General features: G+C 50.3%; 2 protein-coding genes across 7 annotated transcripts in view; one reads left to right on the top strand and one right to left on the bottom strand.

Annotated features, from left to right (window-relative positions):
• SUPT6H (SPT6 homolog, histone chaperone and transcription elongation factor) overlaps positions 1-11,093 on the top strand; it is a 42,028-nt gene extending 30,935 nt beyond the window's left edge. For all 3 annotated transcript variants that reach the window (XM_066363679.1, XM_066363678.1, XM_066363680.1), the window contains 11 exons: positions 780-922; positions 2,022-2,162; positions 3,699-3,894; positions 4,548-4,786; positions 5,760-5,873; positions 6,046-6,170; positions 8,690-8,802; positions 9,059-9,136; positions 9,228-9,394; positions 9,835-10,022; positions 10,302-11,093. In XM_066363679.1, coding sequence (XP_066219776.1) covers positions 780-922; positions 2,022-2,162; positions 3,699-3,894; positions 4,548-4,786; positions 5,760-5,873; positions 6,046-6,170; positions 8,690-8,802; positions 9,059-9,136; positions 9,228-9,394; positions 9,835-10,022; positions 10,302-10,488 — 1,691 coding nt within the window. In that variant the 3' untranslated portion in view covers positions 10,489-11,093. The remainder of the gene's footprint in view (positions 1-779; positions 923-2,021; positions 2,163-3,698; positions 3,895-4,547; positions 4,787-5,759; positions 5,874-6,045; positions 6,171-8,689; positions 8,803-9,058; positions 9,137-9,227; positions 9,395-9,834; positions 10,023-10,301) is intronic.
• Positions 11,094-12,453: 1,360 nt separating this feature from the next.
• PROCA1 (protein interacting with cyclin A1) lies at positions 12,454-20,831 on the bottom strand. 4 transcript variants are annotated; one of them, XM_066366269.1, is made up of 5 exons: positions 20,759-20,831; positions 16,677-16,763; positions 14,198-14,333; positions 13,748-13,906; positions 12,454-13,657 (listed from the first exon to the last, which is right to left on the bottom strand). In XM_066366269.1, exons 1-5 carry the CDS (start codon positions 20,769-20,771, stop codon positions 13,015-13,017), a joined length of 1,038 nt encoding a protein of 345 aa, XP_066222366.1. In that variant the 5' UTR covers positions 20,772-20,831; the 3' UTR covers positions 12,454-13,014. The 4 variants fall into 4 exon arrangements, with proteins under 4 accessions (XP_066222366.1, XP_066222369.1, XP_066222367.1 ...); XM_066366272.1 differs by lacking the exon at positions 13,748-13,906; XM_066366270.1 differs by lacking the exon at positions 16,677-16,763 and having other exon boundaries at positions 20,759-20,813.
• Between the last annotated feature and the right edge of the window lie 5,880 nt (positions 20,832-26,711).

Here is a 26,711-nt window from a genome sequence, read left to right as displayed (position 1 = left end):
AAGATGTGCTTACTGTATATATTTGAACTAAGGAATGACTCCAACAGAGTAAGGCAGGTTTTTACTATACCAGGGAAGCTTTTGAAAAGATTATAGAGCCCTGGACAAGAAGTCAGAGCTGAGTTCAAGGTCAAACAACTATGGTTTTTTTTTGTTTTTGTTATTGTTTTTTTGTTTTTTGTATTTTTCTGAAGCTGGAAACAGGGAGAGACAGTCAGACAGATTCCCGCATGCGCCCGACCGGGATCCACCCGGCACGCCCACCAGGGGCGATGCTCTGCCCATCCTGGGCGTTGCCATGTTGCGACCAGAGCCACTCTAGCGCCTGGGGCAGAGGCCACAGAGCCATCCCCAGCGCCCGGGCCATCTTTGCTCCAATGGAGCCTTGGCTGCGGGAAGGGAAGAGAGAGACAGAGAGGAAGGCGCGGCGGAGGGGTGGAGAAGCAAATGGGCGCTTCTCCTATGTGCCCTGGCCGGGAATCGAACCCGGGTCCTCCGCACGCTAGGCTGACACTCTACCGCTGAGCCAACCGGCCAGGGCAAGGTCAAACTATGTTTTAACCTGCTGTGCGATCTTCATGAATTCACTTTTATAAGCCTCATTTTCCCATGTCATCAAGTCAGGGAAAGATCTCCCTTCTCAAAGATGTGAGGGCCATCAGGGCAAATGGCATAAGTCAGATGTTCTTCCACTAAAAGGTTGGGGAAGAAGTCACCTCGCCAGTTCTCAGCCTGATCCCTGTTCTCCTTCCCTTCCTGGTTCTCTCCCCTTCCTCCAGGAAAGCTCATCATCTGCAACGTCACTGGCATTGCCCACAGGCGTCCACAGGGTGAGAGCTATGACCAGGCAATCCGAAACGATGAGACAGGGCTATGGCAGTGCCCCTTCTGTCAGCAGGACAACTTCCCCGAACTAAGCGAGGTATGTGCTGCAGTGTTACTGTGGCCACTGAATTTCCTTAAGTGAGCGGTCTCAGTGTCCTTGAAGGAATAGGAAATGGGGATATCTAGGACATGCTTTCTTATGAGATGAATGCACAGGGAAGAGGACTGAACACACACAGGTCTAACATCAAGTCCCTCAATATGCTAGTCAGAAATTATCTGTCCTAGCTCAGCCCTTCACCTTTGTTTCACATCCTCAGGGCATCTAGCTCAACGAGATCAGAGACATGAGGACATGTATTTCTTACCCACAAGGGAGGCATAGCATCCCTGTGCTAGCTAGAAGGTATCTGTAGGCTCCCTTCAATTTTTTTTGTTCTCAAAACACATTTTTATTTTCACACATTCCTCTACATCATCTGCCTTTCTTCTGGTCAGAACTCATTAAAGTCACCCTGAAAGCTTTTTCTGGGTCTTCAAACCTTAGGCAGATTGTAAAAGACAATTTCTCAACTTTACCCAATAAAAGAATCTGGTGGACTTTGTCCAAAATAAATAGAAAGCTAAGCGTTAACTGGTTCACTGAAATGAGTTCTGAGGAAACCGACGTTGTTTCTTATGCCCACTAGGTCAGAACAGAATGGTAGAGAGGGACTGGACTCAGTTTCAGCTAGAAGGACATGTAGGTTAGACTAACATAAAAGATTGATTTGCCCTGGCCAAGACCAGCTTTGTTAATAAAGCATCAACCCGGCATCCCAGAGGCTGCAGGTTCTACCTGTGGTCAGGGCACGTATCCTCCTCCAACTAAAAACAGAAGCAATCAATGAGTAGACAACTAAATGGAACAACTAAATGAAACAAGTTGATCCTTCTATCTCTTCCCCCCCCCCCCTCTCAAATCAGTGGAAAAAGTTAAAATATATATGTGTATTGATTTGCTGGTCAGTGGTGTCAGTATGAGTTATGAGTCAAAGAACATTGAGGCTCTGTGTTGGTGGCTGGCTAAGTCATTGAGTTTTCATACCATTATTCCAGGTGTTAGCAGTAAAATAAATTATGACACTTGGCAGCTCTTTTCTGAGTGAGTTAGCTCCAGAATCTTAATGATCAAGTGCCTCTCCTGATGCCCTCAGGTCTGGAACCACTTTGACAGCGGTTCATGCCCAGGCCAGGCCATCGGTGTCAAAACACGGCTGGACAATGGTGTAACCGGCTTCATCCCCACCAAATTTCTCAGTGACAAAGTGGTGAAGCGACCGGAGGAGCGAGTGAAGGTAAGTGAATGACTGGGCTAAGGCATCAGTTTTCAGCTGCCTAAACTGGGCTCTCTTTAACATTGGGCTATCCCCACCAGAAGTTAGGCTCTGCTCCCAGTAACTGCTGACAGTGTGAGAGTTTCAGGAGGATTTACAACTAGTTGGAAGAAGCCAGGGCAAGAAGCATCTCAGTGCTTTTGTTCACTGCCTTGTGAAATTTCATCAAGTTGCCAGTGCTTTGGGAGAGGGCTGCCTCTTCCTGTGTGGAAAGCTGTGGTTTAGTCCAGGAGGCAGGAAGCAGGGCCCAGCATTAAGTGCTGGAAAACACAAAGGTCAAAATCTTTTTATGTTTAATACTCTCCTGCCATTAATTCTGTGCATACACGCTAGGTACCAGCACTTGACATTTACGTATGTTGTCTGTAATCTCACCATCCAATGGGGAAGGAAATTGTACCTTCTTTTATAGAGAAATTCAAATGCCTTTTCCAGTATTACCCAGTTAGTTTGTGTTTGTTTTTTTTTGTTTTGTTTTGTTTTGTTTTTATTTCTCTGAAGCCGGAAACGGGGAGAGACAGTCAGACAGACTCACGCATGCGCCCGACCAGGATCCACCCAGCATGCCCACCAGGGTCGACGCTCTGCCCACCAGGGGGCGATGCTCTGCCCCTCCCGGGCGTCGCTCTGCCGCAACCAGAGCCACTCTAGCGCCTGGGGCAGAGGCCAAGGAGCCATCCCCAGCGCCTGGGCCATCTTTGCTCCAATGGAGCCTTGGCTGCGGGAGGGGAAGAGAGAGACAGAGAGGAAGGAGGGGGGGTGGAGAAGCAAATGGGTGCTTCTCCTATGTGCCCTGGCCAGGAATTGAACCCGGGTCCCCCGCACTCCAGGCCGACGCTCTACCGCTGAGCCAACCGGCCAGGGCCTTACCCAGTTAGTTTGTAACATGGCTGGTCTCAGATATGTCAAATTCTCTGGTTCTAATTTTTGTGAACCCTGAGAACTGTAGACTTAGGAAGGCTGTACAAAGACTCTTTGTTCCTAAAAAATGAAGGTATGGAGATTTTCAAAAGGAAAGTTATTCAGAGTGACTGGCTTTTGCCACTGTTTAGACAGACAGGCTCAAGTCAAGGGTAAAGTTAAAAAAAAAAAAACAACAACAGCTATTATTTTTCTTCTTTCCAAATAGGGCAGCTAGACTTTGATCTTCTCCTAGGAGCAGTAACTAGGCAACTTTATGAGAAAAGGGAAAACTGCCCAGTGGCAGGATAGGTCCCAGTAGATTCCACTTGGTTTTCCTGCCCTAGAGTAGGAGACATTAGTACAAGACACAGCAGGAGACATTAGTACAAGACACAGCAGGAGACATTAGTACAAGACACAGCTTGTAGTCTACAGACCGGACACAACCCTGAACTCATCTGCCACTCAGTAGCTGGCTGGCTTTGGGCAAGTCACTTCATCTTTCTGCCGGAACTTTGGTTTACTTAAATGTAAAATAGGGCATTGGGCTAGATCATCTTTGTCCCTTCCAGCTCAAATGTTCTGTGGATCTAGGTGGGAATGACTGTTCACTGCCGCATCATGAAGATTGACATCGAGAAGTTTAGCGCAGATCTGACCTGCCGCACCTCAGACCTCATGGACAGGAACAATGAGTGGAAACTGCCCAAGGACACTTACTATGACTTCGATGCTGAAGCAGCAGACCACAAGCAGGAAGAGGACATGAAGCGGAAACAGCAGCGGACCAGTGAGTGTGCCCACCACCCTGCCTGTGCACCCAAGTCTTGGCAGCACCCCCCTGTATGATACATGTGCTAATGGCGGTTTCCCTTGCTCAGCCTCCCAGTGAGAGCGAGTGCTCAGCTTTGAGTTGCTGAGGCCAGAAACCAGGGTCTTCTTGGATCACATTTTCTTTGCTAATACTTCATTGTGTCAGAACCCTAGGAACCCAGGTAAATACATCTTTCACGTCAGAGAATCCAGGCCCACAGAGGGCAAAAGAGTCAGAATTCAAGTCGGTCAGAAATTAAGCTATGACCCTGGCTGGTGGCACAATGAATAGAGCATCATCCCAGAGTGCTGAGGGCACTGGCTTGACCTTGAGATCGCTGGTTCAAGCCCTGGTCAGAGGTCTACCCCGAGGGCACTAGTTCGAGCCCCAGTCAGGGCACATATGAGAAGCAATCAATGCTATAACTAAATGGAATGAGTTGATGCCTCTTCCTCTCTCTTTCTCTCTCTCTCTCCAGCCCTCTCTCTCTCCCTCCCCCTTCCCTTCCTTCTCTCCCCCTCCCCTTCCTCTCAAGAAAAAAGAGGAAAGAAATTAAGCCATGGTTTGTTTCATTGCTGATGGTTCCCAGTCCCATCACCTGATCTGTACTTCTTTCCTGCCCTCTTTAGCATATATCAAGCGAGTGATTGCACATCCATCCTTCCATAATATAAATTTCAAGCAAGCAGAAAAGATGATGGAGACCATGGACCAAGGCGATGTGATCATCCGACCAAGCAGCAAGGGCGAGAATCACCTGACAGTGACCTGGAAGGTCAGTGACGGCATCTACCAGCACGTGGACGTGCGGGAAGAGGGCAAAGAAAATGCCTTCAGCCTGGGAGCCACCCTGTGGATAAACAGTGAGGTAAGAACCCGCTCCTGTTCACTTCGCATCCTCACATCTGCTTCCAGAAACAAGCCTTTTCTGGCCGCTTTACCAGGCATTAGTAACTTATATGCATTGCATGTGTTTTAGCTACACAAAACACCACATAGGAGATTGGTTGTGAAATGAGTCATTTTATATTAATTTTGTATATTTGGCCCTTCTTCCTTGTCCTTCAAATTTTAAAATAGACTACCTAAAGAGACCGAGTGAAAGAAGAGGAGAAAATACACATGCAGGTGCACACAAGTGCACACGTATGCATCAAGTTTCTCTGTTTTTAGTCGAGTAAAATTTTTTTGTTGTTGTATTTTTTGTATTTTTCTGAAGTTGGAAACAGAGAGGCAGTCAGACAGACTCCCGCATGCGCCCAAGTGGGATCTACCCAGCATGCCCACTAGGGGGCGATGCTCTGCCCATCTGGGGCATTGCTCTGTTGCGACCAGAGTCATTCTAGTGCCTGAGGCAGCGGCCACAGAGCCATCCTCAGCACCCGGGCCAACTTTGCTCCAGTGAAGCCTTGGCTGCGGGAGGGGAAGAAGAGAGACAAAGAGGAAGGAGAGGGGGAGGGGTGGAGAAGCAGACGGGAGCTTCTCCTGTGTGCCCTGGCCAGGAATCGAACCCGGGACTCCTGCACGCCAGGCCGACACTCTACCACTGAGCCAACTGGCCAGGGCCAGTCGAGTAAAATTTTATGAAGTACCCTGTTGTTCCCAAGCACCAAGGGAGAGTCAAAGTTATGATTTAAATGACTTTGTGCCCTGTAGGCTTTAAATATGGGCACAGCTCAAACAGAGCTCAAAATTGAAGGGACTTTGCAATGGAGTGAGGCTACAGCAGCCCTGAGAAGTCCTCTCCCTCCCATGAGTTCTCACCGAAGTAGATTTGATAAAAGGCCAAGACTCAGCTCTGGTTATGTATGACACATGGAACCTTTATCTTCTTCCCATAGGAATTTGAAGACTTGGATGAGATTGTTGCCCGCTATGTCCAGCCTATGGCATCCTTTGCGCGGGACCTTTTGAACCACAAGTATTATCAGGACTGCAGCAGTGGGGACCGTAAGGTGAGCCCAGGGCCCCTTGAGGGATGACACCGCCCAGTCACTTAAGGATGTGTGATTTCCCTTCAGTGTAGGGGTTCCTCAACTGGTGAAGGAGATGTCCATCATGTATACGCCAGACATTGTCTACCAAGCATGGTGCTATCCCAACCTCTCCCCCTCATTCTACCCCCAGAAATTAGAGGAGCTGCTCATCAAAACTAAGAAGGAGAAGCCCACCTTCATCCCTTATTTCATCTGTGCCTGCAAGGAACTGCCCGGCAAGTTCCTACTGGGATACCAGCCCCGGGGTAAACCCAGGTGAGCACTGGTGCTGAGAAGGTGCTGCCGCTGGGGTCCACAGACAGGCGAGCAGGGGAGTTAGAGGCCCTGGAGCCTCTCTCTGGTTCTAACTGCCTTTCCCTTTATCTCTTGAGAATAGAGGTGGAGGTTGGAGATGGGGTAAGAGAAGGAGGAGGCTTTAGAGGCAAAAGGCAAAGATTCAATAAAAATGATGATTTTCTCAACCCTGTGGAAAGGTGTTCCTTTTGCATTCTTTTCCCCCCTTCCAAGAAGTGATGGAAATCGTCTGATACTCTATCCACCTGACTGGCAAAGGTGGGAGCCAGCACACTGCTCTCTCCTTTTCACTGTCTTCACGCTTGCCAGGGCTTTCTGTACATGGTGGCTTGCTGTTGCTATAGTGTGCTAACTTCTTCCACACAGAAGAGGGGGAGCATCTCTTCCTACCATTGACCCTTTCTGCTCCCTTTCTGTATGACTAACAGACTGGCCTTCCTAGGTATTCCTTTATCTGGAGCCCACCCTGAATTAGACAAAGTTCAGTTTCCTTAGACCTGCTTTCTTTGTGTTTGTTACCATACTGGCCTCCTTTACGCCCTCATCCTCCCTTTGGCCCTTAGCCAAGGCTTATGCATTTCTGCTCTGACAAACCCTGTGCTGCCTATGTATAATACACGGCATAGGCAATAGTAGTAAGGGACTGGTGGCCAGATGACAAGAAGCTCTAGAGCAGTGGTAGTCAACCTGGTCCCTACCACCCACTAGTGGGCATTCCAGCTCTCATGGTGGGCGGTAGCGGAGCAACCAAAGTATAAATAAAAAGATAGATTTAACTATAGTAAGTTGTTTTATAAAGATTTATTCTGCCAAACAGCGAAAATCCTACATAAAGTACTTGGTAAGTAATTATTATTATATGCTTTAACTTACTGTAACTTTGCTTTATAAATTTTATAAAGTAAAGTTACTTCTCTACTTTATAAATCAGCATTACTGTGGAACCGGTGGGCGGTTAGAAAATTTTACTACTAAAAGAGATACAAAAGTGGGCGGTAGGTATAAAAAAGGTTGACTACCCCTGGTCTAGACTGTGGACCCTGCATCATCTTGGGCACATTTGGAATATCGTGCTCATTTCTGGGAATCCTTTTCTGACTCACCATCATGCTTCCAGAGATTTGCAGCCAGGGGTCTGTGGAGGTTTGATACTGTCCCAGGAGGAACAGGACCTTTATTTAACCAGGAGCAGAGGCAGTGTGATAGCTTCTGGTGGAAAGGGGCACAGACTCTGTTGCAGAAGGAACACTTGAGCAGATGATTTAGGAAGTAGGTTTCAGCTTAACATAAATGAGAACTTTGCCATACTTAACTTTATCTGTTGACAGCTATCCTTTATTGAACACAGCTCTTTTTTTTTATTGATTTTAGAGAGAGGAAAGAAGAGAAATAGAAACATTAATTTGTTGTTTTACTTATGCATTCATTGATTGATTTTTTTTTTTTTAAGAGAGAGGGATAGATAGAGACAGACAGGAACGGAGAGATGAGAAGCATCAATCATTAGTTTTTCGTTGCACGTTGCAACACCTTAATTCATTGATTGCTTTCTCATATGTGCCTTGACTGCGGGCCTTAAGCAGACCGAGTAACCCCTTGCTCGAGCCAACAACCTTGGGCTCAAGCTGGTGAGCCCTCGCTCAAGCTGGCGATCTTGAACCTGGGTCTTCCATATCCCAGTCCAACGCTCTATCCACTGCGCCACCGCCCGGTCAGGCCATTGATTGATTCTTGTATGTGCCCTGACCAGGGATCAAACCTACAACCTTAGCATATTGGGACAATGCTCTAACCAGCTGAGCTACCTTGCCAAGATGAGCACAACTCTATTTTAGGTATTGTGTGATAAGTGTTTACATGCACTCTCTCTATTTTTCACAAGCACCCTGTAAGTATTAGTGCTATTACTCTCATTCTACATACGAAGCTGAAATTCGTGTTTAGTAACTTCAGACATTTAGGTGATGAGTGGCAGAGCCAAAACTGGAACTAGAACTGGGTATGAACCCAGAGCCCATCGCCTTATCTACGCTCTGCCCTGCCAAGTGTTGAATAAGGACAGACTAATCACCTTCCAGAAGCGCTTCCAGATTCCGGTTCATGGGGAGTTGTGTTTTGCTCCCAAGGGAAACCCCTCTTCCACCCTGATGCTCTGTGACCTCAGTTCCACCCTCACCTGCAGAGTGCTGCCATCATACTGCAGCCTGGGATGGTGAGCCATCCCCCAGCAAGTCTTCCTCTGGCAGCTTGTACATAAGCACCCCAGGGGCTACTCACTCCTGGCCTTAACTGTAATCTGCTGTGCACACCTCACCTCCCCTGCTTCAGCCTCCTTTGACAGGATCAGGGACTGCCTATTTCATTTCTTCTTTCCCCTAGCACTCAGTGCGGCTACTTCACATGGTGGAGATCTGTTCTGACCACTTTCTCACGGCTGGCCCTGAATGGTATCTAATGCATGTTTTCTTCCAAAATCCCAGGATAGAGTACGTAACGGTGACTCCAGAAGGATTCCGGTACCGGGGCCAGATCTTCCCAACTGTGAATGGACTTTTCAGATGGTTTAAGGATCATTATCAGGATCCTGTACCAGGTGAATTGTGTTCTCTGACTTCTGGGGAGTGGTTGGAAGGACACCAAGGCTCTGAATCAAGGCAATCGCTAATTGGCCTTCCGTGAGAGGGGTGAGGTATGGGCTGTATTGCAGCTCTTACTCTTTCTCCAGACTCCTAGCATCAGGAAGTTCCTCCATCTACTTTGCCTATGTAGCTTCATTTTTTTTTCAGTACCTCTTTCAGTCCCCTAAGTTGTGAAACTAGAAACATAACTGACTCTGGCTGTTTCTATAGGAATCACCCCCAGTAGCAGCAGCAGGACCCGGACACCTGCTTCTATCAATGCTACCCCAGCTAACATCAACCTTGCAGGTAAGGAGCTCATGCCTAGGACTGTCTCACAGGGTTAAAGCTAGGACTTCTACCTCTAATGTGCCCATCTTCCACCTCTTCCTGCTTACAGATCTGACACGGGCTGTGAATGCCCTGCCCCAGAACATGACCTCACAGATGTTCAGTGCCATTGCTGCTGTGACGGGCCAAGGACAGAACCCTAATGCCACCCCAGCCCAGTGGGCCTCCAGCCAGTATGGCTATGGTGGCAGTGGAGGAGGCAGCAGTGCTTACCACGTATGTAGCTTGGAGAGGAAGCTCTTTGTGGAGGGTGGGGAAGAGTGAAAGGGAACAGTCATCCTTTGCCAATCCGTGTCCATAGACTGGCCATTGGCAGTGCCCACTTCTACATACCTGGATGGGCCTTGGGAACTGTCTCCCAAAAAGTGTTCCTTTTCCTTGGGCCCATTTGAAGGAAAGGGAATCAGAGAAGGTCTGACCTTTCTTCAGAGCCCTTTGGGATCTTTGGAACTCTCAAGCCACTAGAAACGTCAAGTGGTCAGGAACAGGAGGCCCCATCCCATTGGCCTGCCTCTGCTGCTCAGAGCTACATACTGCTCAGGAGAGGATCAGCTGGAAATCTTTATGATGAGCCCAAATTTTCAGCTTTCCAGAAATTCATAGGAAGGCTAAATATGCCCCGACCCATCCCCATTTAACTGTTCATTTTTCTCCAGGTGTTCCCAACACCAGCCCAGCAGCCAGTGGCCACGCCACTAATGACTCCCAGCTACTCCTACACGACCCCAAGCCAACCCATCACCACACCACAGTACCATCAGCTACAGGCCAGCACCACGCCACAGTCTGCCCAGGCCCAGCCCCAGCCCTCCTCCAGCTCTCGGCAACGGCAGCAACAGCCAAAGTAAGTATACGGGTGGTTATGCAGCAAGCTGTTGGTAGGGGCAGGTGCTGTCAAGAGGCCAAGGGCTTAGCATCAGCAGGTACTCTAGGTCTTCTGAGAGCCATGACTCAGGTGGTGTTCCCATGAGGACTGCTCTCTGGGAGATGACTGAAGAGGGCAGCATGGTATTGAGGTCCATTTCTGCAAGGGTGGATGTTCTCCAGAGCTTGGTGGGAAGGCTTCCTTCTAGGGAGGCTCTGGAGAGTTCTAATCTGAAAGGCCCCTTCTTCTCCCTCCCAGGTCCAACAGCCATGCAGCCATCGACTGGGGGAAGATGGCGGAGCAGTGGCTGCAGGAGAAGGAGGCAGAGCGGCGGAAACAGAAGCAGCGGCTGACGCCTCGGCCCTCCCCCAGCCCCATGATCGAAAGCACCCCCATGTCCATTGCTGGCGATGCCACCCCTCTCTTGGACGAGATGGATCGGTAGGGGGCCTGCTCCCAGGACTCTGGTTACCTCTGAGGCTGGGAGAGGCCTGCCTCATTCCCTGCTCCTCTTTTCTGTCCATAAAGTGGTGTGAATTGACATTCTCTTTGGTGGTCAGCCTGGATGAGTGACAGGCTGGATGGCCTTGTGAACTTGAGATCAGTATATGCTAGGCGACAATTCACTCCCACTCCAGGCCCTCACCAACCGCCTCTCCTGGGACTAGGCTGGGAAGAGAGTGTGGCAGGAAGGAAGACGAGGAAGATGAGAATGAGAGTGGAACAGTTTTGTATTCTACTCCCCTACAAGCCATTTTGAGCTTCTGCCCTTACCTGACTTGGGGCTGTGACCGGGCAGCAAGCTCAGCACAAGTCTCCCTCAGCTCTTGTGGGGAGATAGATGCTATTTATTCAGTTTGGGGCAGGAGGGAGAGGAGGGGAAATGTTTTTGACCCTAATACCAACAACTTGGGTGGCTATCAAAGCAGGATTACAGGGGAGTAGGGTTGCAGTGCTAACCTGCCCAGCCCCCACCTGACCACCTTCACCCACCTGCTGCCACCGCTGCTTTCTGCCTGTCATTTGAATAAACAGTGTTTCTACAGAGCACTTGGCAAAGCCTCTCTCTCACTCTCTGGCTCTTGAGGGGTGACTTTCAAAACATTATTTGGAGCCCTGAGGGCTCCCCAACTTCCTCTTTCAGTCCGTCAGAGAGGCAGCAACTCAGAAAAGCAGTTAGCTTCTGCATCGGATTGCGTGGTATCACATTCCTGTTCCACTTCCCAGCCCTGTGACCTTGAGCGCACTCCTGCTGTTGCTAAGCCAGTGCATCTATAAAACGGAGAAGGTGATACCTACCTCATCAGGGCATCTGTGAGGACAGATAGAATGTGTGAAGTGCAAGGCCCAACGCCTGGGACCTCGTGAGGCCTTAGTAAACGTTAGCTGCTATTATTTCCGCTCACACATAGCCATCCCCATCTAGTATGCGTACTACAGATGGTTCCCAACTTAATGATAGTTCAGCCTAAAATTTTTCAACTTTATAACAGTGTGAAAGTTATACACATTCAGTAGAAACTATACCTCGAATTTTGAATTTTGCTGTTTTCCCAGGCCAGCGATATGCAGGAGGCAGGCACACAATCACCAGGGTAACAGATAATTTTTGTCTGGCTGTAGGCCAATGTAAGTGTTCAGAACACATTTAAAGTAGACTGGGCTAAGTTGTGTTCAGGTGTATTAAATGCCTTTTAAACCTAAAGATGATTCCATATCAAGATGTAAACCCATTGCAAATCGAGGAGCATCTGTAGACTTGAACACATGAGAAAGGCCACAAATCTGGGTTTCTCAGCTTGACCCCCTGCATCTCTCTTCCCTTTTTGCCAGCAGGGTCTTAGTCTCTGACAGAACTTCTACACCAGTCACGTGTGTCTGACCCAGGATGGGCCCCACACTCGCCTGCTGCACACATGCACTGGCCCCGGAAAAGTGAGCCGGGCTGTTGCAGGGCACGGCAGTCCCCCCATCCTTTCCCCCAGCCCCACTGCCTCTTTCGTTCTGGACTCCTGATTTCCCTGTGTTTCTTCACAAGGGTTTTGTCTACTAGCTCTGTGAGTCGGTGCTGGGAAACAAGGCTTTCCACTGCCTTTCCTCTGCTTGAGGCTCAGCAGGGAAGTCAGAAAGGCCACTGCTGTTCAAACTGGAGAGCTCCCTCCCTTGCTTTTCTTCATTCAAGATCTTTTATTGGCCTGACCTGTGGTGGCGCAGTGGATAAAGCGTCGACCTGGGATGCTGAGGTCGCTGGTTTAAAACCCTGGGATTACCTGGTCAAGGCACATATGGGAGTTGATGCTTCCTGCTCCTCCCTTCCCTTCTCTCTCTCTCCTTCTCTCCTCTCTAAAATGAATAAATAAAGTCTTTAAAAAAAAAAAAAAAAAGATCTTTTAATGGCAGGAGTGGAGGGAAGGCAGAAAGGGGCTGGCCTTCTTTGGGGAACTCAGTTCAGTTTCCTTTATCACAAAAGGTCTAGAAGGGCCTAGCAGGAGCAGGGCCGAACAGCTGGTAACACCATGTTCCCTTTGGTGCTACCAGCGCCTTCTTCAGAGCCACTTAAACGAGGGAAAGCCAGGCACAGTGGCAGAGTGGGTTAAAAGGTTCCATTTATTAGGGGTATCACTATAGACAGTCCCGCCTGTCCCAGGGTGGATTTAACACAGACCAGTGTCCCAGTAGGTGGAAGCCTCCTTCCCACCCCACCCAGATGTGCTCTTCTCCTATCCTGGGTCTAGGCTGTTACAGAGCCCCGCCCCTAACCTCCCACCTACTTTCCCATGGACTTCCTCTAGAAAGATGAATTCTCCTTTAGAAACCCAGCAGTCCCAGCGCCCTAGTCCCTTTGCTCCAGCTATGCCCAGAGCTGCACCCCCTTCCCCCAGAAGTAGCCAAGTTGGAGGGAGAGAGAACAGCAGCAGGGGATCAGCTACAGGCTTGATTACATTTATTCTTCACCCTGGTAGCCCTGGCCTCAACTAAGATTGGGGTTTGGTGCTGGGAGAGATTTCCTCTTGTTGATCTTCTTGACTGGAGAGGCCTTTGCCCCAGGTTTCTTGCCCTGGACCGCATTCTTCTCTCTCTTCCTGGGCAATGAAGACTCCACGGTTTCCTCACTGGAGCGTTCCTGCCTGGGGTCATTGTAACTGGCCTCACTCTCCAGGTCTTCCCGGCTATCTGGGCTGGACTCTGACTCCCTTTGGCTCACTGATCGGCTCCTGTCTGGAGGTGAAGATTCCGATTTAACTGGGCTCTTCTTTTTAGTCAGCTTGCCTTTCTTGACTTTTTTCTTCAGCTTTGTCTTCTCATCTGTCTCCTCCTTGTCTTTCTCTTTTTCCTTTTTCTTCTTGACCTTCTTGATAACTTTGCTGTCCTGGGACTTCCCTGTGGGGCTCTCCGAGCGCCAGATGGTGATGGGAGCCGCTGAGTCTGGGTTACCTGTCATCGTGCCCATTCCTATGCCTGTGTCAGGAGGTGGTTTGGTAGTGGGCCCCACCTGGGTCGGGATGGGAGGCTTCCTTTCTTCCTCCTCTTCCTCATTTAGGTCATCTGCCCCACACTCATGGTGGATGGGATGGTGGATAAGTGCCACAGAGATAGGCCTGTAGCTTTTGCACCTGGGAGGAAGGACAGGAAAAAGGAGGTTGACAGAGTGAGGACCAAGCCCCCACAGTGCTAGTGCCCTCCATGAGCCTACCAGCACTCACCAGCCATACCAGACCCGCTCCACGTACTCTTCCTCTGGGATGAGCGCAGGGCAGGGGCTTTGGATGATGTTGAGACAGGTTGAGCCCACATCTCGGGAGCAAGTTGGGCTTACATCTCGAGAGTTGCTGCTATTTGTCGTCTCTGAGCAGTCCTTCACCCTGCCACAGGGAACTCAGCCTGGCTTCCACATCTCCAGGACTCCCCAGGGACCCAGAGCCAGAAGCCTGAAGGACAGTGGGCTGTCCCAGTAGTAACTCCAGGCTCAGCCCAAGTCACCAAAAGACCTCCTCCCCGTTGCTCTTGGAGCAGAGCCAGGTTTACAAAGCTGGGCTGGGCTGGGCTGGCAGCACCTAGTCAAAGCTAAGGAGGGCACTGCAGTGAAAGTCTGGACCTGCCTTTGCCCAGGAGTCTCCTGGGCTGTGGGGTGTGCCAAGGAGGAGGGTCCTTACCTCGAATCGCAGTTGCAGTGGCTGGCAGAGTGCAGGTGCACGTCATGGTGACCATAGTCAGAGGTGAAGGGGTGGATGCTATGCCTGGTGCACGGTTTGTGTTTCCAGCAGTACCTGTCAGAGTCCTTGAATTCACCTAAGGCGTAGGAGTCTGGGTCACACCGGGGTGGCGGCAGCAGCACATCTGTGAGTCTCCCTTCCCACATGTCCATCTATAGGCTCTACCAAATTCACCTGCCACCTACCCCCCACCCCTGCTGTTTCTACTTCATAGTAGTAATTCAGCCCAGGACCTCCAGGTCTCAGCACTCCCCTTTCCCCAGTCTGCTGGATGAATCTGCCTACCCACTGCAGACTCCCCCCAAAATGTCTCGCCGAGGTTCTCACCAACTCTCCCTTGCTGTGCTGTGACGCCTGGCTCTTGCCCTCCCTGCCTTCCATGGGAGCTTATCTGCCTGGGGCTCTCCACTGCCGCCTGCTCTCCTCACCCATCCGCTAGGAGCTGTCAGCCACCTGACCCCACAGGGGGCCTCGTGGGGAAGGGCCCTCCTGCCATGACAAACTGGAGTGTGACCTCAGAGTCCCCAGCCATTACAGCCAGCAACAACAGCATTCTTAGTTCCCGTGCCTGCCCTGCAGAGGCGCAGGTCTTCCCCTGAGCCCACACGGCCGGCCTCGGAAGCCACCCAGCCCCAGCGCCTGCTACAGCGTGCTGACTCCGGCTAGGACAGCGGCTCAGGCCTAACCCGCTGCACGTCCTGCCCCTTGGCTTCTCCGGACTTGGTTCCTTCCTCTTCCCTCCCCTCTTCAGACACCTTTCTCACGTCTCTCCCCTTTCCCACTCGCTTGATTCTTTCCCTGCTTCTGAATCATCAGATTCCCACTTTTCCATTCTCTCTCCCGAGTCCCTAGAGCCACAGACTTGAACAACCCACCCCCGCCTGAGCGCTTCTACCCCTTGTAGGCAGCACAGGGAGAAGCTGCTGAGGTGAGAATTTGGGAGTAGGGGGAAGCCCTGGAGAAAGGTTCCCACTTTTACTCAACTGAATGCAAGTCCTGGACACACACTGGAGTCTCCTACCTCTACCTGTGCTGCCTCACCCCGACCCTGCCTAAGGCTGCAGTCTCCCAATGGGTCTCCACTCCGGCCACCTCTAAAAGGTAAGCCTGTAAAGTGACTACGCATACCCAGGGTCTTACATATCAGGGCAGAGAGGGAAGACAAGGCACCTTCCTGCAGGTATCCCCGGACTCTGGCTCCACCCTTCGGGAGGAAGAAGTGGGCGAGCACCAATGACTTCCGTGGCAGTCTGGCTTGGGGTGCTACAGCTGACTAACTCCCCCCCAAATAGGCCAGGAGGATTGTGCCTTTATCCCCCGCCTACAAAGCATGGAACTGGGGCAAGACCTCATATAACCCAGGCTGGAGGGGTGTTAGTCCAAGAGGCATAAAAGTACTTGAGAGATGAGTAGACAGTAGCTTGGTCTGAGCCTTGCTCCACATTCCTCCTCCCTTCCCTTCCCCCTACCAGTCTGTGAGGGTCCTAGGTCCCCCCATATTCCCTTGACCTATTTCATGACCTCCCTTTCTTCTCCCCTCATGCCACCCCCTTTTTAATTGATTGATTTTAGAGAGAGGAAGGGAGAGAGAAACATCTAGCCTGAACAGGCAGTGGCACACTAGATAGAGAGCTGGCCTGGGATCCCCAAGGTCCCCAGCTTGAGCGTGGGATCAAAGACATGACCCCAAAGTCACTGGCTTGAGCCCAAGGTCGCTGGCTTGAGCAAGGGGTCACTGGCTCTGCTGGAGCCTCTGGTTAAGGCACATATGAGAAAGCCATCAGTGAACAACTAAGGTACTGCAACGAAGAATTGATGCTTCTCATCTCTCTCCCTTCCTGTCTGTCTCTCTCTTGCAAAAAAAAAAAGAAAGAAAGAAAGAAAAGAAACATCTATCTGTTTCTGTATGTTCCCTGACTTGGGGATCAAACCTGACCTCTCACGCCCTTTCTTCATAAGCATGTAAGGCAGGACCTGGGAATGCCACCACCTCAGCTTTCTTCAGCACTGTTGAGTTGGGACAATGGGCAGCATAGTGGCAAGTGTCCTGAACTTGAAGTCAAATGAGCCTGAGTCCAACTGTTGGCTCTGCCTCTTGCTGGGTAACTAAGGGCCATTTACTTTACTTCTCTGAGCCTTCATTTTCTTATCCACAAAATGGGAATGGTGGTAATACCAACTTTGCAAGGTTGTTGTCAAAGATATTTGTGCACTGTAAAGTGTTATATACAAAGGGATGACTGTGGTCTCAGAAGGGGCCCTCTCTGGCATGAGTAAGGGATAAATGGTGGTGGTGGGAGGGGCAGGGTAACCCTTTCAGAACCAAACACTTCCCACCCTCCTGCTTATCACCAGGTATCAGCTTTCCCAAGTTAGGGGTGGTGGGAACCCCGGGGGCCAGCGATTCTCCTGGACCCACCTTCAGAGGAGAAGGTTGATACATCAGTGCTAGACACCACACCAGCCAGCAGATGTCCTCTTTCCCAGCTGGGTAACCTGCTTACATCTGAGAGAGTGTAGAAGGGCAGCGGCTCCCTCTCCCCCGCCATTCATTCATAAACAAATGCTGAGACTCCCCAGGTATCAGGCCCCAGCTGCATCCTGGCGATGCAGAGATTTAAAACAAAAGAAAATGGGCCCTGGCCGGTTGGCTCAGTGGTAGAGCGTCGGCCTGGCGTGCAGAAGTCCCGGGTTCGATTCCCAGCCAGGGCACACAGGAGAGGCGCCCATCTGCTTCTCCACCCCTTCCCCTCTCCTTCCTCTCTGTCTCTCTCTTCCCCTCCCGCAGCGAGGCTCCATTGGAGCAAAGATGGCCCCGGCTCTGGGGATGGCTCCTTGGCCTCTGCCCCAGGCGCTGGAGTGGCTCTGGTCGGGACAGAGCGTCGCCCCCTGGTGGGTGTGCCGGGTGGATCCCGGTCGGGCGCATGCGGGAGTCTGTCTGACTGTCTATCCCCGTTTCCAGCTTCAGAAAAATACAAAAAAAAAAAAAAAAGAAAGAAAACAGTCCCTGCTCTCAAGGGGCTGGTAGAGGGGTTGAAAAGAGGGATGCAGGGGAGGTATGTAGAATAGCCTCTAACAGTGGCATGAAGCAGACACTGACAGGAGGGAAGTGGGGGGAGCAAGGCCTGTGGAAGCAGAGAACCAGACAGCGTGTGTGGGGGGGTGAGATTAGGAAAATCTTCTTGGAGGAAGCATAATAGGAGCTGAATCTGGAAAATATCAGGAGTGAGCCAGTCCAGGCAAGGAGGGACAGTTCCAGAAACTGGCAAGGCGGTGTGTGCAGCCCAGTCAGAAGTTGTCTTTCAGCAGAACTCCAACTGGGACAGCAGCTGTACCAACAACCACAGGGTAGAGTCTGCCGCTTTCCTTTTCTCCCCACAATTAACTCTGTCCTGTGGGACATCAGGAGCTGAGCTGTGCTTAAGAAGGAAGGGAAGCTGATTGTTTGGGGACTTCCATTGGGTCTTCAGTAGCACTTGGTCATCTTTCTACATTTCCTGGTCAGCTCCTATTTTCCACAGCACAGTAAGTATTCAAAATGTACTGCATGAATTAAACTTCCAGCACTCCCCTGGGAACTCCCACCCTGCTGCTGTTCCTCTCCGCGCATCACCTCGCCAGCCTTCCCTGTGGCTGCGCCCACCCTCATCAGCTCTCTTCCAGCCTCAGCAAGTGTCCCTCCTTCCTCCTGCCCAAAGCACCTGAACTCTGGGTCCCAGCCAGAATTTTCACTCTTTAATGGTGTGTTTTCCCTATAGGCAATGAATACCTTTAAGCAAAACACTCTATGAACCCTGTTTCTCCTTCTACCACTGTATATCCCACCCATCTTCCTTTTCAATCATTAAAGAGACATACTGGATAGCTCCACTGGACACCTGTGACGGAGGCCCAGTCCCTACCTCCAGTGAGCTCAGAATCTTCACCTCTCAGTTCCAGCCACCTCCACACGGCAGCCATCCCAGCCGCTCGGGACTAGCTCGGCAAAGGTTATCAGCAATTTCCCAACAGCCGAACCCAGTGGCCTTCTTTTCCTCTTATCTCACTTCACCCTGTTAACCAATGAATCTCTTTCTTCTGCATACTCTGTTCCTTTGGCTTCTATGCAGACCTCTCATCCCTCTCTTCCTTCTCTGTCTACCTCTTTACTTTTTTCCTAACCCCTCTGCCATTGCCTCTTTGTGTGTTGTACCCCTAAAATTGATGATTACCAAGGTTCTGTCTTTGCTCTCCTTCTCAGAACACTCTACAAACTTGTCTTAGATCATGGCATCCACTTCCATGGTTTCAGCACCACCAGTAAAATGACATAAATCTTGTTGGAGCTCATGATGTGTTATAGAATTGTACTCCTGAAACATATTATTTTATTAAACATTGTCACCCCAATAAATTTAATAAAAATTAAAATTAAATTTAAAAATCTGGGTCTCCAATCCAGACTGCTCTCCTGAGCATACAGCCAAAGTCTTCGTGGAGGTTCTTTTCGCTTCCTTCCAAGACCACCCCTCTTGTATCTTCCATTTCAGGGACCAACAGACACCACAACTAGAAATCTGGGGGTTATCCTTTCCCTTGCTTCTATACCAACCTGATCACCAAGTCTTATCATGCCTATCTGCTCCCACATCTGCCTCTGTCTCGGTTCAGGTTCACACTCTCATAATCTCTGACCAAGACAATGACAGTAGCCTCCTGCCTGGCCTTCCTGCCTCCCTACCCTCATCCAGTTCTCACAATACAGCCAAACTAAGTTTTCTAGAATGCCAACTGGTCCACCACATTCCTCTTACTGCCTTCAGGATGATGCCCTTATCATAACTCCTTATCATGCCCCTCACCCAGGACCCGGGCCTTGATTCCTTTCTCAGTTATCACTTCCTCCCTCTCATCCTTTGCCTTCTCTATTCCTTCTCTCCTGCTTCCCATTCCCCAGAAATACCTGCTCATCTTGGAAAGAACAATGCTATCCATGTAGAATTTGGTCACACAGGTCTTATGCCCCTTTACCCTGCCAGGGTACCTCATGTATTTATAGCAACTTGAAAAACAAGGCCTGAGGCCTGACCTGTGGTGGCGCAGTGAATAAAGCATCGACCTGGAATGCTGAGGTCGCATTGGTTGATTAGAATGTCATCCTGAGGCCCTGGCCAGTTGGCTCAGCAGTAGAGCGTCGGCCTGGCATGCGGGGGACCCGGGTTCGATTCCCAGCCAGGGCACATAGGAGAAGCGCCCATTTGCTTCTCCACCCCCACCCCCTCCTTCCTCTCTGTCTCTCTCTTCCCCTCCCGCAGCCAAGGCTCCATTGGAGCAAAGATGGCCCGGGCGCTGGGGATGGCTCCTTGGCCTCTGCCCCAGGCGCTAGAGTGGCTCTGGTAGCGGAGGGGCAGAGCATCGCCCCCTGGTGGGCAGAGCGTCGCCCCTGGTGGGCGAGCCAGGTGGATCCCGGTCGGGCGCATGCGGGAGTCTGTCTGACTGTCTCTCCCCGTTTCCAGCTTCAGAATTAATAAAAAAATAATAATAATAAATAAATAAATAAATAAAAGAATGTCATCCTGACATGCCACAGTTGCAGGCTCGATCCCCACTTAGGGCACATACAAGAATCTACCAATGCTGAGGTCGCCAGTTCGAAACCCTGGGCTTGCCTGGTCAAGGCACATATGGGAGTTGATGCTTCCAGCTCCTTCCCCCCTTCTCTCTCTCTGTCTCTCCTCTCTCTCTCTCTTTCTCTCTCTCTGTCTTACCCTCTCCTCTCTAAAATGAATAAATAAATTAATTAATTTTTAAAAAAGAATCTACCAATGAATGCATAAGTGGAACAAATCAATGTTTCTCTCCTCTTCTCTTTCTAAAATATTTTTTAAATTAAATCAATCTTTTTTAAAAAAATAAAAGCAAACCCAGTCTTCCTGGCTCCAGAATCTGTTCTTTCAGCCTTCTATTGGAATACCTATCCAAAACCTGCCCTGTCAGATGTCACTTCCTACTACACCTCAACTTTAACACAGCCAATTCCTCACCCTCTGGTTTTACCTGTCCTGCTTCCCACAGCCTCCCTTATCCAGCCCGAGCCTAAGGTTAGGCCAGAGGGCCCTGAGCTAAGGGTCAGGATTCAAACTCTGCTTTGTCTGACTCTACTTTCCTTGCTGTCTGCAGAGTCACCATGAAAAAACCTGTTTGCAGATCCACTAACTTCCTCCAAGCTCCAAGAAGCCCTGACAATCGTAACTGTTTGCCAAGGGATAGGATTTAGTAACTCTCCTCAGACCTGAGGAAGGAAATCTGCTTTCTAGTTTCACAGACAGAACGAGACAGCTCCGAATGAAGCAGCAGTCCAGAGCTCCTGCGGCAGAAGTGACTGAGGTTAAACAGGAGAGTGGGGTGGGGGAGACTTCATAATGAATGAGGAGGGTGATAAGCTTGAAAGGAAGAGGGAGGCTTGTGGTCTCTTTCTCGGTAGAACATATTCGGGGTGCAGAGGTCTCACTCAAAACTCACAGGTTATGCTCATTTGTTCTGCGGGCTGAGGAGCTCCCCCCTACCCTTGCAGCACCGGCCGCGCGGTTCCAGGTTGAACACCAGGAGCAGCTAAATGGGAGAGGGAAGGAGGGAAGGGGGGGCGGGGGAGAAAGGAAGGGAGGGAAAATCCAAGGAAGGGAAAGAAGGAAGAGGAGGGAGCAAACAGGAGCAAGGCGTGTTTCCTTGGAAATGCCGTCCTGGCCCCGCCCACACCTGTAGATGATTGTGATGTCACGGATGGAACCTCCAGATTCCTTGCCCTAAGAGTCAGTAGAACTGTCCTCCCAAGCCCCGGCAACAGAGTGGACGCTGTACCTAGACCATGGGCTCCAGCCAGGCCCCGCACTTCTTGGGCGACGGTCTGCGCCCCCGGCGTCGGCACAGCTATGCCTTCCAGCCATACAAACAGGAGTTACAACTCTTGCTCTCTAGCCAGACAGCTCCAGCCAAAGCCAGAGGTTATTCTCCAGGTCCTTAGGACGCCAGTCCTCAGTCATTGGTTTGCGGCTCGACGTGAGCCCGCCGCCCAACTCTAACTCCGCCCCTACCAGCCCTTGGCCCCGCCTTCCTTGTCAGGCTCACGCTTTCTACACAGCCCCAGTGCCAACACCGCAGCTCGAAGCCTCCCTCTAATTTTCTGCCGCGCCCTCTCTTTACCGCTGCTGCTGTCATCCCAGGAGCTGGCATTGTCCTCAGTCTCTCTTTCAGTCCACCTTTCAATTGTCATTGTTGTCCTGACCCACATCGCTCTCAGCTCAGTTCTCCCGCTACAAGACTCTTCCTTGCAGAAGTCCAAACCTGCACCTCAGCTTGGCTGAGCCCCAATCTCAGTTTCGCCCCCGTCCAGCCCTTAACTCCACCTCATGCTTGCACAACCCCTCCCCCCACCTCCCCCCACCCCCGCGGTAGGCTGCTTTGTCTTCTCAGCCCAAGTTTAAGACTCAGCTGCGTTCTTCATCGGGGGCACCCCAGCTCCTTTCAGGCTCTTCCCTCTTTGTCCCACTTGAACCTTCGTACCTCCCCTTTATTTCAGGTCTAAACCTTAGCTCGGCCACTCAAGCCCAGCCCTTAATTCCATCCCTAGTTCCTCTCCAGGTCTATCCCCAGCTCTTACCCCTACCCACCCCAGACTTTAGCCCCGCCCCAAGCCCCGTTCTTAGCCCCGCCCCATCCATTCTCTCAGCCTCCCACTTCGTCCGGCTCCTGGCCCCTCCCAATCCCTTCCGAACCTTGCTACGCCTCTTAGCCCCGCTCCCAGTCTACACTTGAACCTCTCCCTCCGGCTTGGGGAGGGACTGTCTCCAACCTCCACCCGGTTCTTCTAAGGTTCTTCCAGCCGTGCCGGGAGACCAGCCTAACTTGAGCTCTCTCTTCCGGCAAGCTCCTCAGATGAGGTCTTGATGTCCATTCCCAGGCCCCCTGTGGCACCCACCACCAGAGCCCCTTACCAGCATTTCCTTCTAGCCCCTATGGGGCACCCTGACCCAGAGAAATACTGCCCAGTAAAGATGTTAACACAGAACTAGGATCTTGATTACTTTTTCCCAAGTTTTTATTTTTTAATGTGTATTTTATTGATCTTAGAGAGAAGATGGGAGAGAGCAGGAAAGAGGAAAGAGCATGTGCCCTGACAGAGGAATCAAACCCACAACATCTGTGCTTCAGGAGGATGCTCTAACCAACCGAGCTATCCAGCCATGGAAAATTTTTATTTATTGATTTTTAGAGAGAGAGGGAGACAGACAGACAGAAACATCAATTTGTGTCTGTATGTGTCCTGACTGGGAATTGAACCAGCAACCTTTGGATATCAGGACGATCAATCAAGTTATTCAGGCAGGGCAATATAGATAAGGTTTTTATTTATTATTATTATTATTATTATTATTTTGACAGACAGAGAAAGTCAGAGAGAGGGACAGAGGGATAGATTGGGACAGACAGAGGAGAAGCATCAATTCTTTGTTGCAGCTCCTTAGTTGTTCAGTGATTGCTTTATCATAGGAGCTACAGCAGAGCTAGTGACCCCTTGCTCAAGCCAATGACCTTGGGCTCAAGCCGGATGAGCCCACATTCAAGCCAGCGACCTCGGGGTTTTGAACCTGGGTCCTCTATGTCCCAGTTCGACGCTCTATCCACTGCACCACCGCCTGGTCAGGCTAGGTAAAATTTTTTAAATCGTCCTATGTTAGTGCTTTATTTTATTTCAATCATACAACCTTATGTGTCTCCATATTCTTGCCCGGTGCTGGAAGCAGGATCCACTGCATTCATAGTAACCTACTACACACATCTCTCACACCATACAACCCTCATACCCTTAAGAATAGCACACACTATTGCACATGCTTGTATCACATGAGTAGTGCACATAAAAAAAACTGCTCACCACACACAGACCAAAATGCACACATTCCTCAGAGACCTTCCCAAACAGAATCATACCCCTGTTCCCCTCATTTTACTCAGCACAAACACTCCCCCCAGCAGTATTGTGGTGCAGACTTCACAAACACTGAGTTATAGATACTTTGCAAGGCAAGGGGTGATGAGTGCAGTCCTATGAGGGAGGAAAGATAAAACAATTCCAGGAGAGTGAAAAAATGTTAGAACCATATAATCAACATTCCACACACATCATGTCCCTCAATTTATCTTGGCACCAGACTCTAAAGCCAGAATATCCCAAAAGGATGGAAAGAAAAGGATGGTATTTATTTTTCTTTTTGTATTTTTCTGAAGTGAGAGTGGGGAGGCAGAGAGACAGACTCCCGCATGCGCCTAACCATGATCCACCCAGCAAACCCACTAGGGGGCGATGCTCTGCCCATCTAGGGCATTGCTCCGTTGTAACTGGAGCCATTCTAGCACCTGAGGTGAATGCCATAGAGCCATCCTCAGCACCTGGGCCAACTTTCCTCCAATGGAGCTTTGGCTGTGCGAGGAGAAGAGAGAGATAGAGAGAAGGGAGAGGGGGAAGGGTGGAGAAGCAAATGAACGCTTCTCCTGTGTGCCCTGACTGGGAATCGAACCGGGAACTTCCACATGCTGGGCTGATGCTATACCACTGAGCCAGCCGGCCAGGGCTGGAAAGGATGGTATTTAAACTTTTTCTCCAGAGAAATCAGGGCTTCTTCTGCTGCTGCTCTGTGTGAAGCCACCATTTTCTTTCCTCCAGACCCAGCAACCTGAATGGGCAGGAGAACCACCCAGAACCTCCAGGAAACAGGAGAAAGGGAGTGTGAAGAAAAGCCAACCCTAACAGAAGAGAGTAGCTAGGTGAGAACAAAACCGGGCATAGAATGGACAGAGCACTTGCTGACTAGGAGCCAGGGTCTTGGTTCTATTCTTGACTTTCCGTGGCCTCCCAGGATGACACCAGGCCACATATATCCCTCCATTGTTGGTGCAGATGTCTAAGATACTTACAGCCATCTAATTCTATATAGCCCTGGGTCAGATGTCAACAATGAATCAGGGTCTTGGTCACTCTTCCTGGAAATAGTTATAATATAGTTAAGGTTTATTTATTTATTTATTTTTTACAGAGACAGATATAGAGTCAGAGAGAGAGATAGATAGGGACAGACAGACAGGAATGAAGAGAGATAAGCATCAATCATCAGTTTTTTGTTGGGACACCTTAGTTCAGGGGTCCCCAAACTGCGGCCCCCTGAGGCCATTTATCTGTCCCCTCTGCACTTCCGGAAGAGGCACCTCTTTCATTGGTGATCAGTGAGAGGAGCACTGGATTCCGGAGTACTGTATGTGGCAGCGCCCAAAGCGCGGCGTCGCTCACGTACAGTACTACTTCCAGTGACGCCGGACGCACGCGTCACGGCTCCGAAAACTCGTCATATCACTTGTTACAGCTAGCAGTGACAAATATAAAATCAGACATTGACCATCTCATTAGCCAAAAGCAGGCCCATAGTTCCCATTGAAATACTGTTCAGTTTGTTGATTTAAATTTACTTCTTTATTTTAAATATTGTATTTGTTCCCGTTTTGTTTTTTTACTTTAAAATAAGGTATGTGGGCCCTGGCCGGTTGGCTCAGCGGTAGAGCGTCGGCCTAGCGTGCGGAGGACCCGGGTTCGATTCCCAGCCAGGGCACACAGGAGAAGCGCCCATTTGCTTCTCCACCCCTCCCCCTCTCCTTCCTCTCTGTCTCTCTCTTCCCCTCCCGCAGCCAAGGCTCCATTGGAGCAAAGATGGCCCGGGCGCTGGGGATGGCTCTGTGGCCTCTGCCCCAGGTGCTAGAGTGGCTCTGGTCGCAACATGGCGACGCCCAGGATGGGCAGAGCATCGCCCCCCGGTGGGCAGAGCATCGCCCCTGGTGGGCGTGCCGGGTGGATCCCGGTCAGGCGCATGCGGGGAGTCTGTCTGACTGTCTCTCCCTGTTTCCAGCTTCAGAAAAATGAAAAAAAAAAAAATAATAAAATAAAATAAAATAAAATAAGGTATGTGCCTGACCAGGCTATGGTGCAGTGGATAGAGCGTCGGACTGGGATTCGGAGGACCCAGGTTCAAGAACCCGAGGTCACCAGCTTCAGTGCAGGCTCATCTGGTTTGAGTAAAGCTCACCAGCTTGGACCCAAGGTTGCTGGCTTGAGCAAGGGGTTACTCAGTCTGCTGTAGCTCCACAGTCAAGGTACATATGAGAGAGCAATCAATGAACAACTAAGGTGCCACAACGAAAATCTGATTAATTGATGCTTCTCATCTCTCTGCGTTCCTGTCTGTCCCTATCTATCCATCTCTCTGACTCTGTAAAAAAAATAAAGTACTCTTTTTTAAAAAAATAAATAGGCCCTGGCCGGTTGGCTCAGTGGTAGAGCATTGGCCTGGCGTGCAGAAGTCCCAGGTTCGATTCCGGCCAGGGCACACAGGAGAAGCGTCCATCTGCCTCTCCACCCCTCCCCCTCTCCTTCCTCTCTGTCTCTCTCTTCCCCTCCCGCAGCGAGGCTCCATTGGAGCAAAGATGGCCCGGGCGCTGGGGATGGCTCCTTGGCCTCTGCCCCAGGCGCTAGAGTGGCTCTGGTCGCGGCAGAGTGACGCCCCGGAGGGGCAGAGCGTCGCCCCCTGGTGGGCGTGCCAGGTGGGTCCCGGTCGGGCGCATGCGGGAGTCTGTCTGTCTCTCCCCGTTTCCAGCTTCAGAAAAAAAAATAATAAAATAAATAAATAAATATATCGCTTCTCGGCTTTTTGGCTAAGATCAAGTGTAAAAAAAAAATAAATAAATAAAATAACATGTGCAGTGTGCATAGGGATTTGTTCATAGTTTTTTTGAGGAACAGTGAACTGGCCCCCTGTGTAAAAAGTTTGGGGACCCCTGCCTTAGTTGTTCATTGATTGCTTTTTCATATGTGCCTTTACCGTGGGCCTCCAGCAGACTGAGTAACCCCTTGCTCGAGCCAGTGAACTTGGGTCCAAGCTGGTAAGCTTTGCCTGCGCTCAAGCTGGCGACCTCTGGGGTCTCAAACCTGGGTCGGGTCCTCCGCATCCCAGTCGGATGGTCTAGCCACTGCGCCACCGTCTGGTCAGGCTGGTTAAGGTTTCTTGAGCGCTTCCTATGTATATGTTAGTGCTTTATCTCATCTGACCCATGAAACCTCATCAGGATTATCAGCCTCATTTTACAGATGAGGAAATTGAAGCACAGATGATAAGTGATTTACCTGAGTGTCCTAGGAGAGATAGTGATTATTCAAGTGCAGGTCCTCCTTAAAGTATCTCTCTCTCTCTCTTTTCCCCCAAGTAAAGCAAGGATTTATTGGCCATGCAGTAATATACTCAGAAAGGACTGAGCAGACAAACAAAAGGGGGCCTTGGAAACATGTTCAGGGCATTATCCTGAGACCTGCTCATTGCTCCTCAGGTTGCAAGTCTCCTGGGGTCTCTTAGAGCTTAAGAGAAAGAGAGAGGCCTGA

The sequence above is a fragment of the Saccopteryx leptura genome, chromosome 2 (genome assembly GCF_036850995.1).
Source record: "Saccopteryx leptura isolate mSacLep1 chromosome 2, mSacLep1_pri_phased_curated, whole genome shotgun sequence".
NCBI classification, from domain to species: Eukaryota; Metazoa; Chordata; class Mammalia; order Chiroptera; family Emballonuridae; genus Saccopteryx; species Saccopteryx leptura.
Note: the sequence above shows the minus strand (reverse complement) of the source record. Positions and strands in the feature narration are given on the sequence as shown.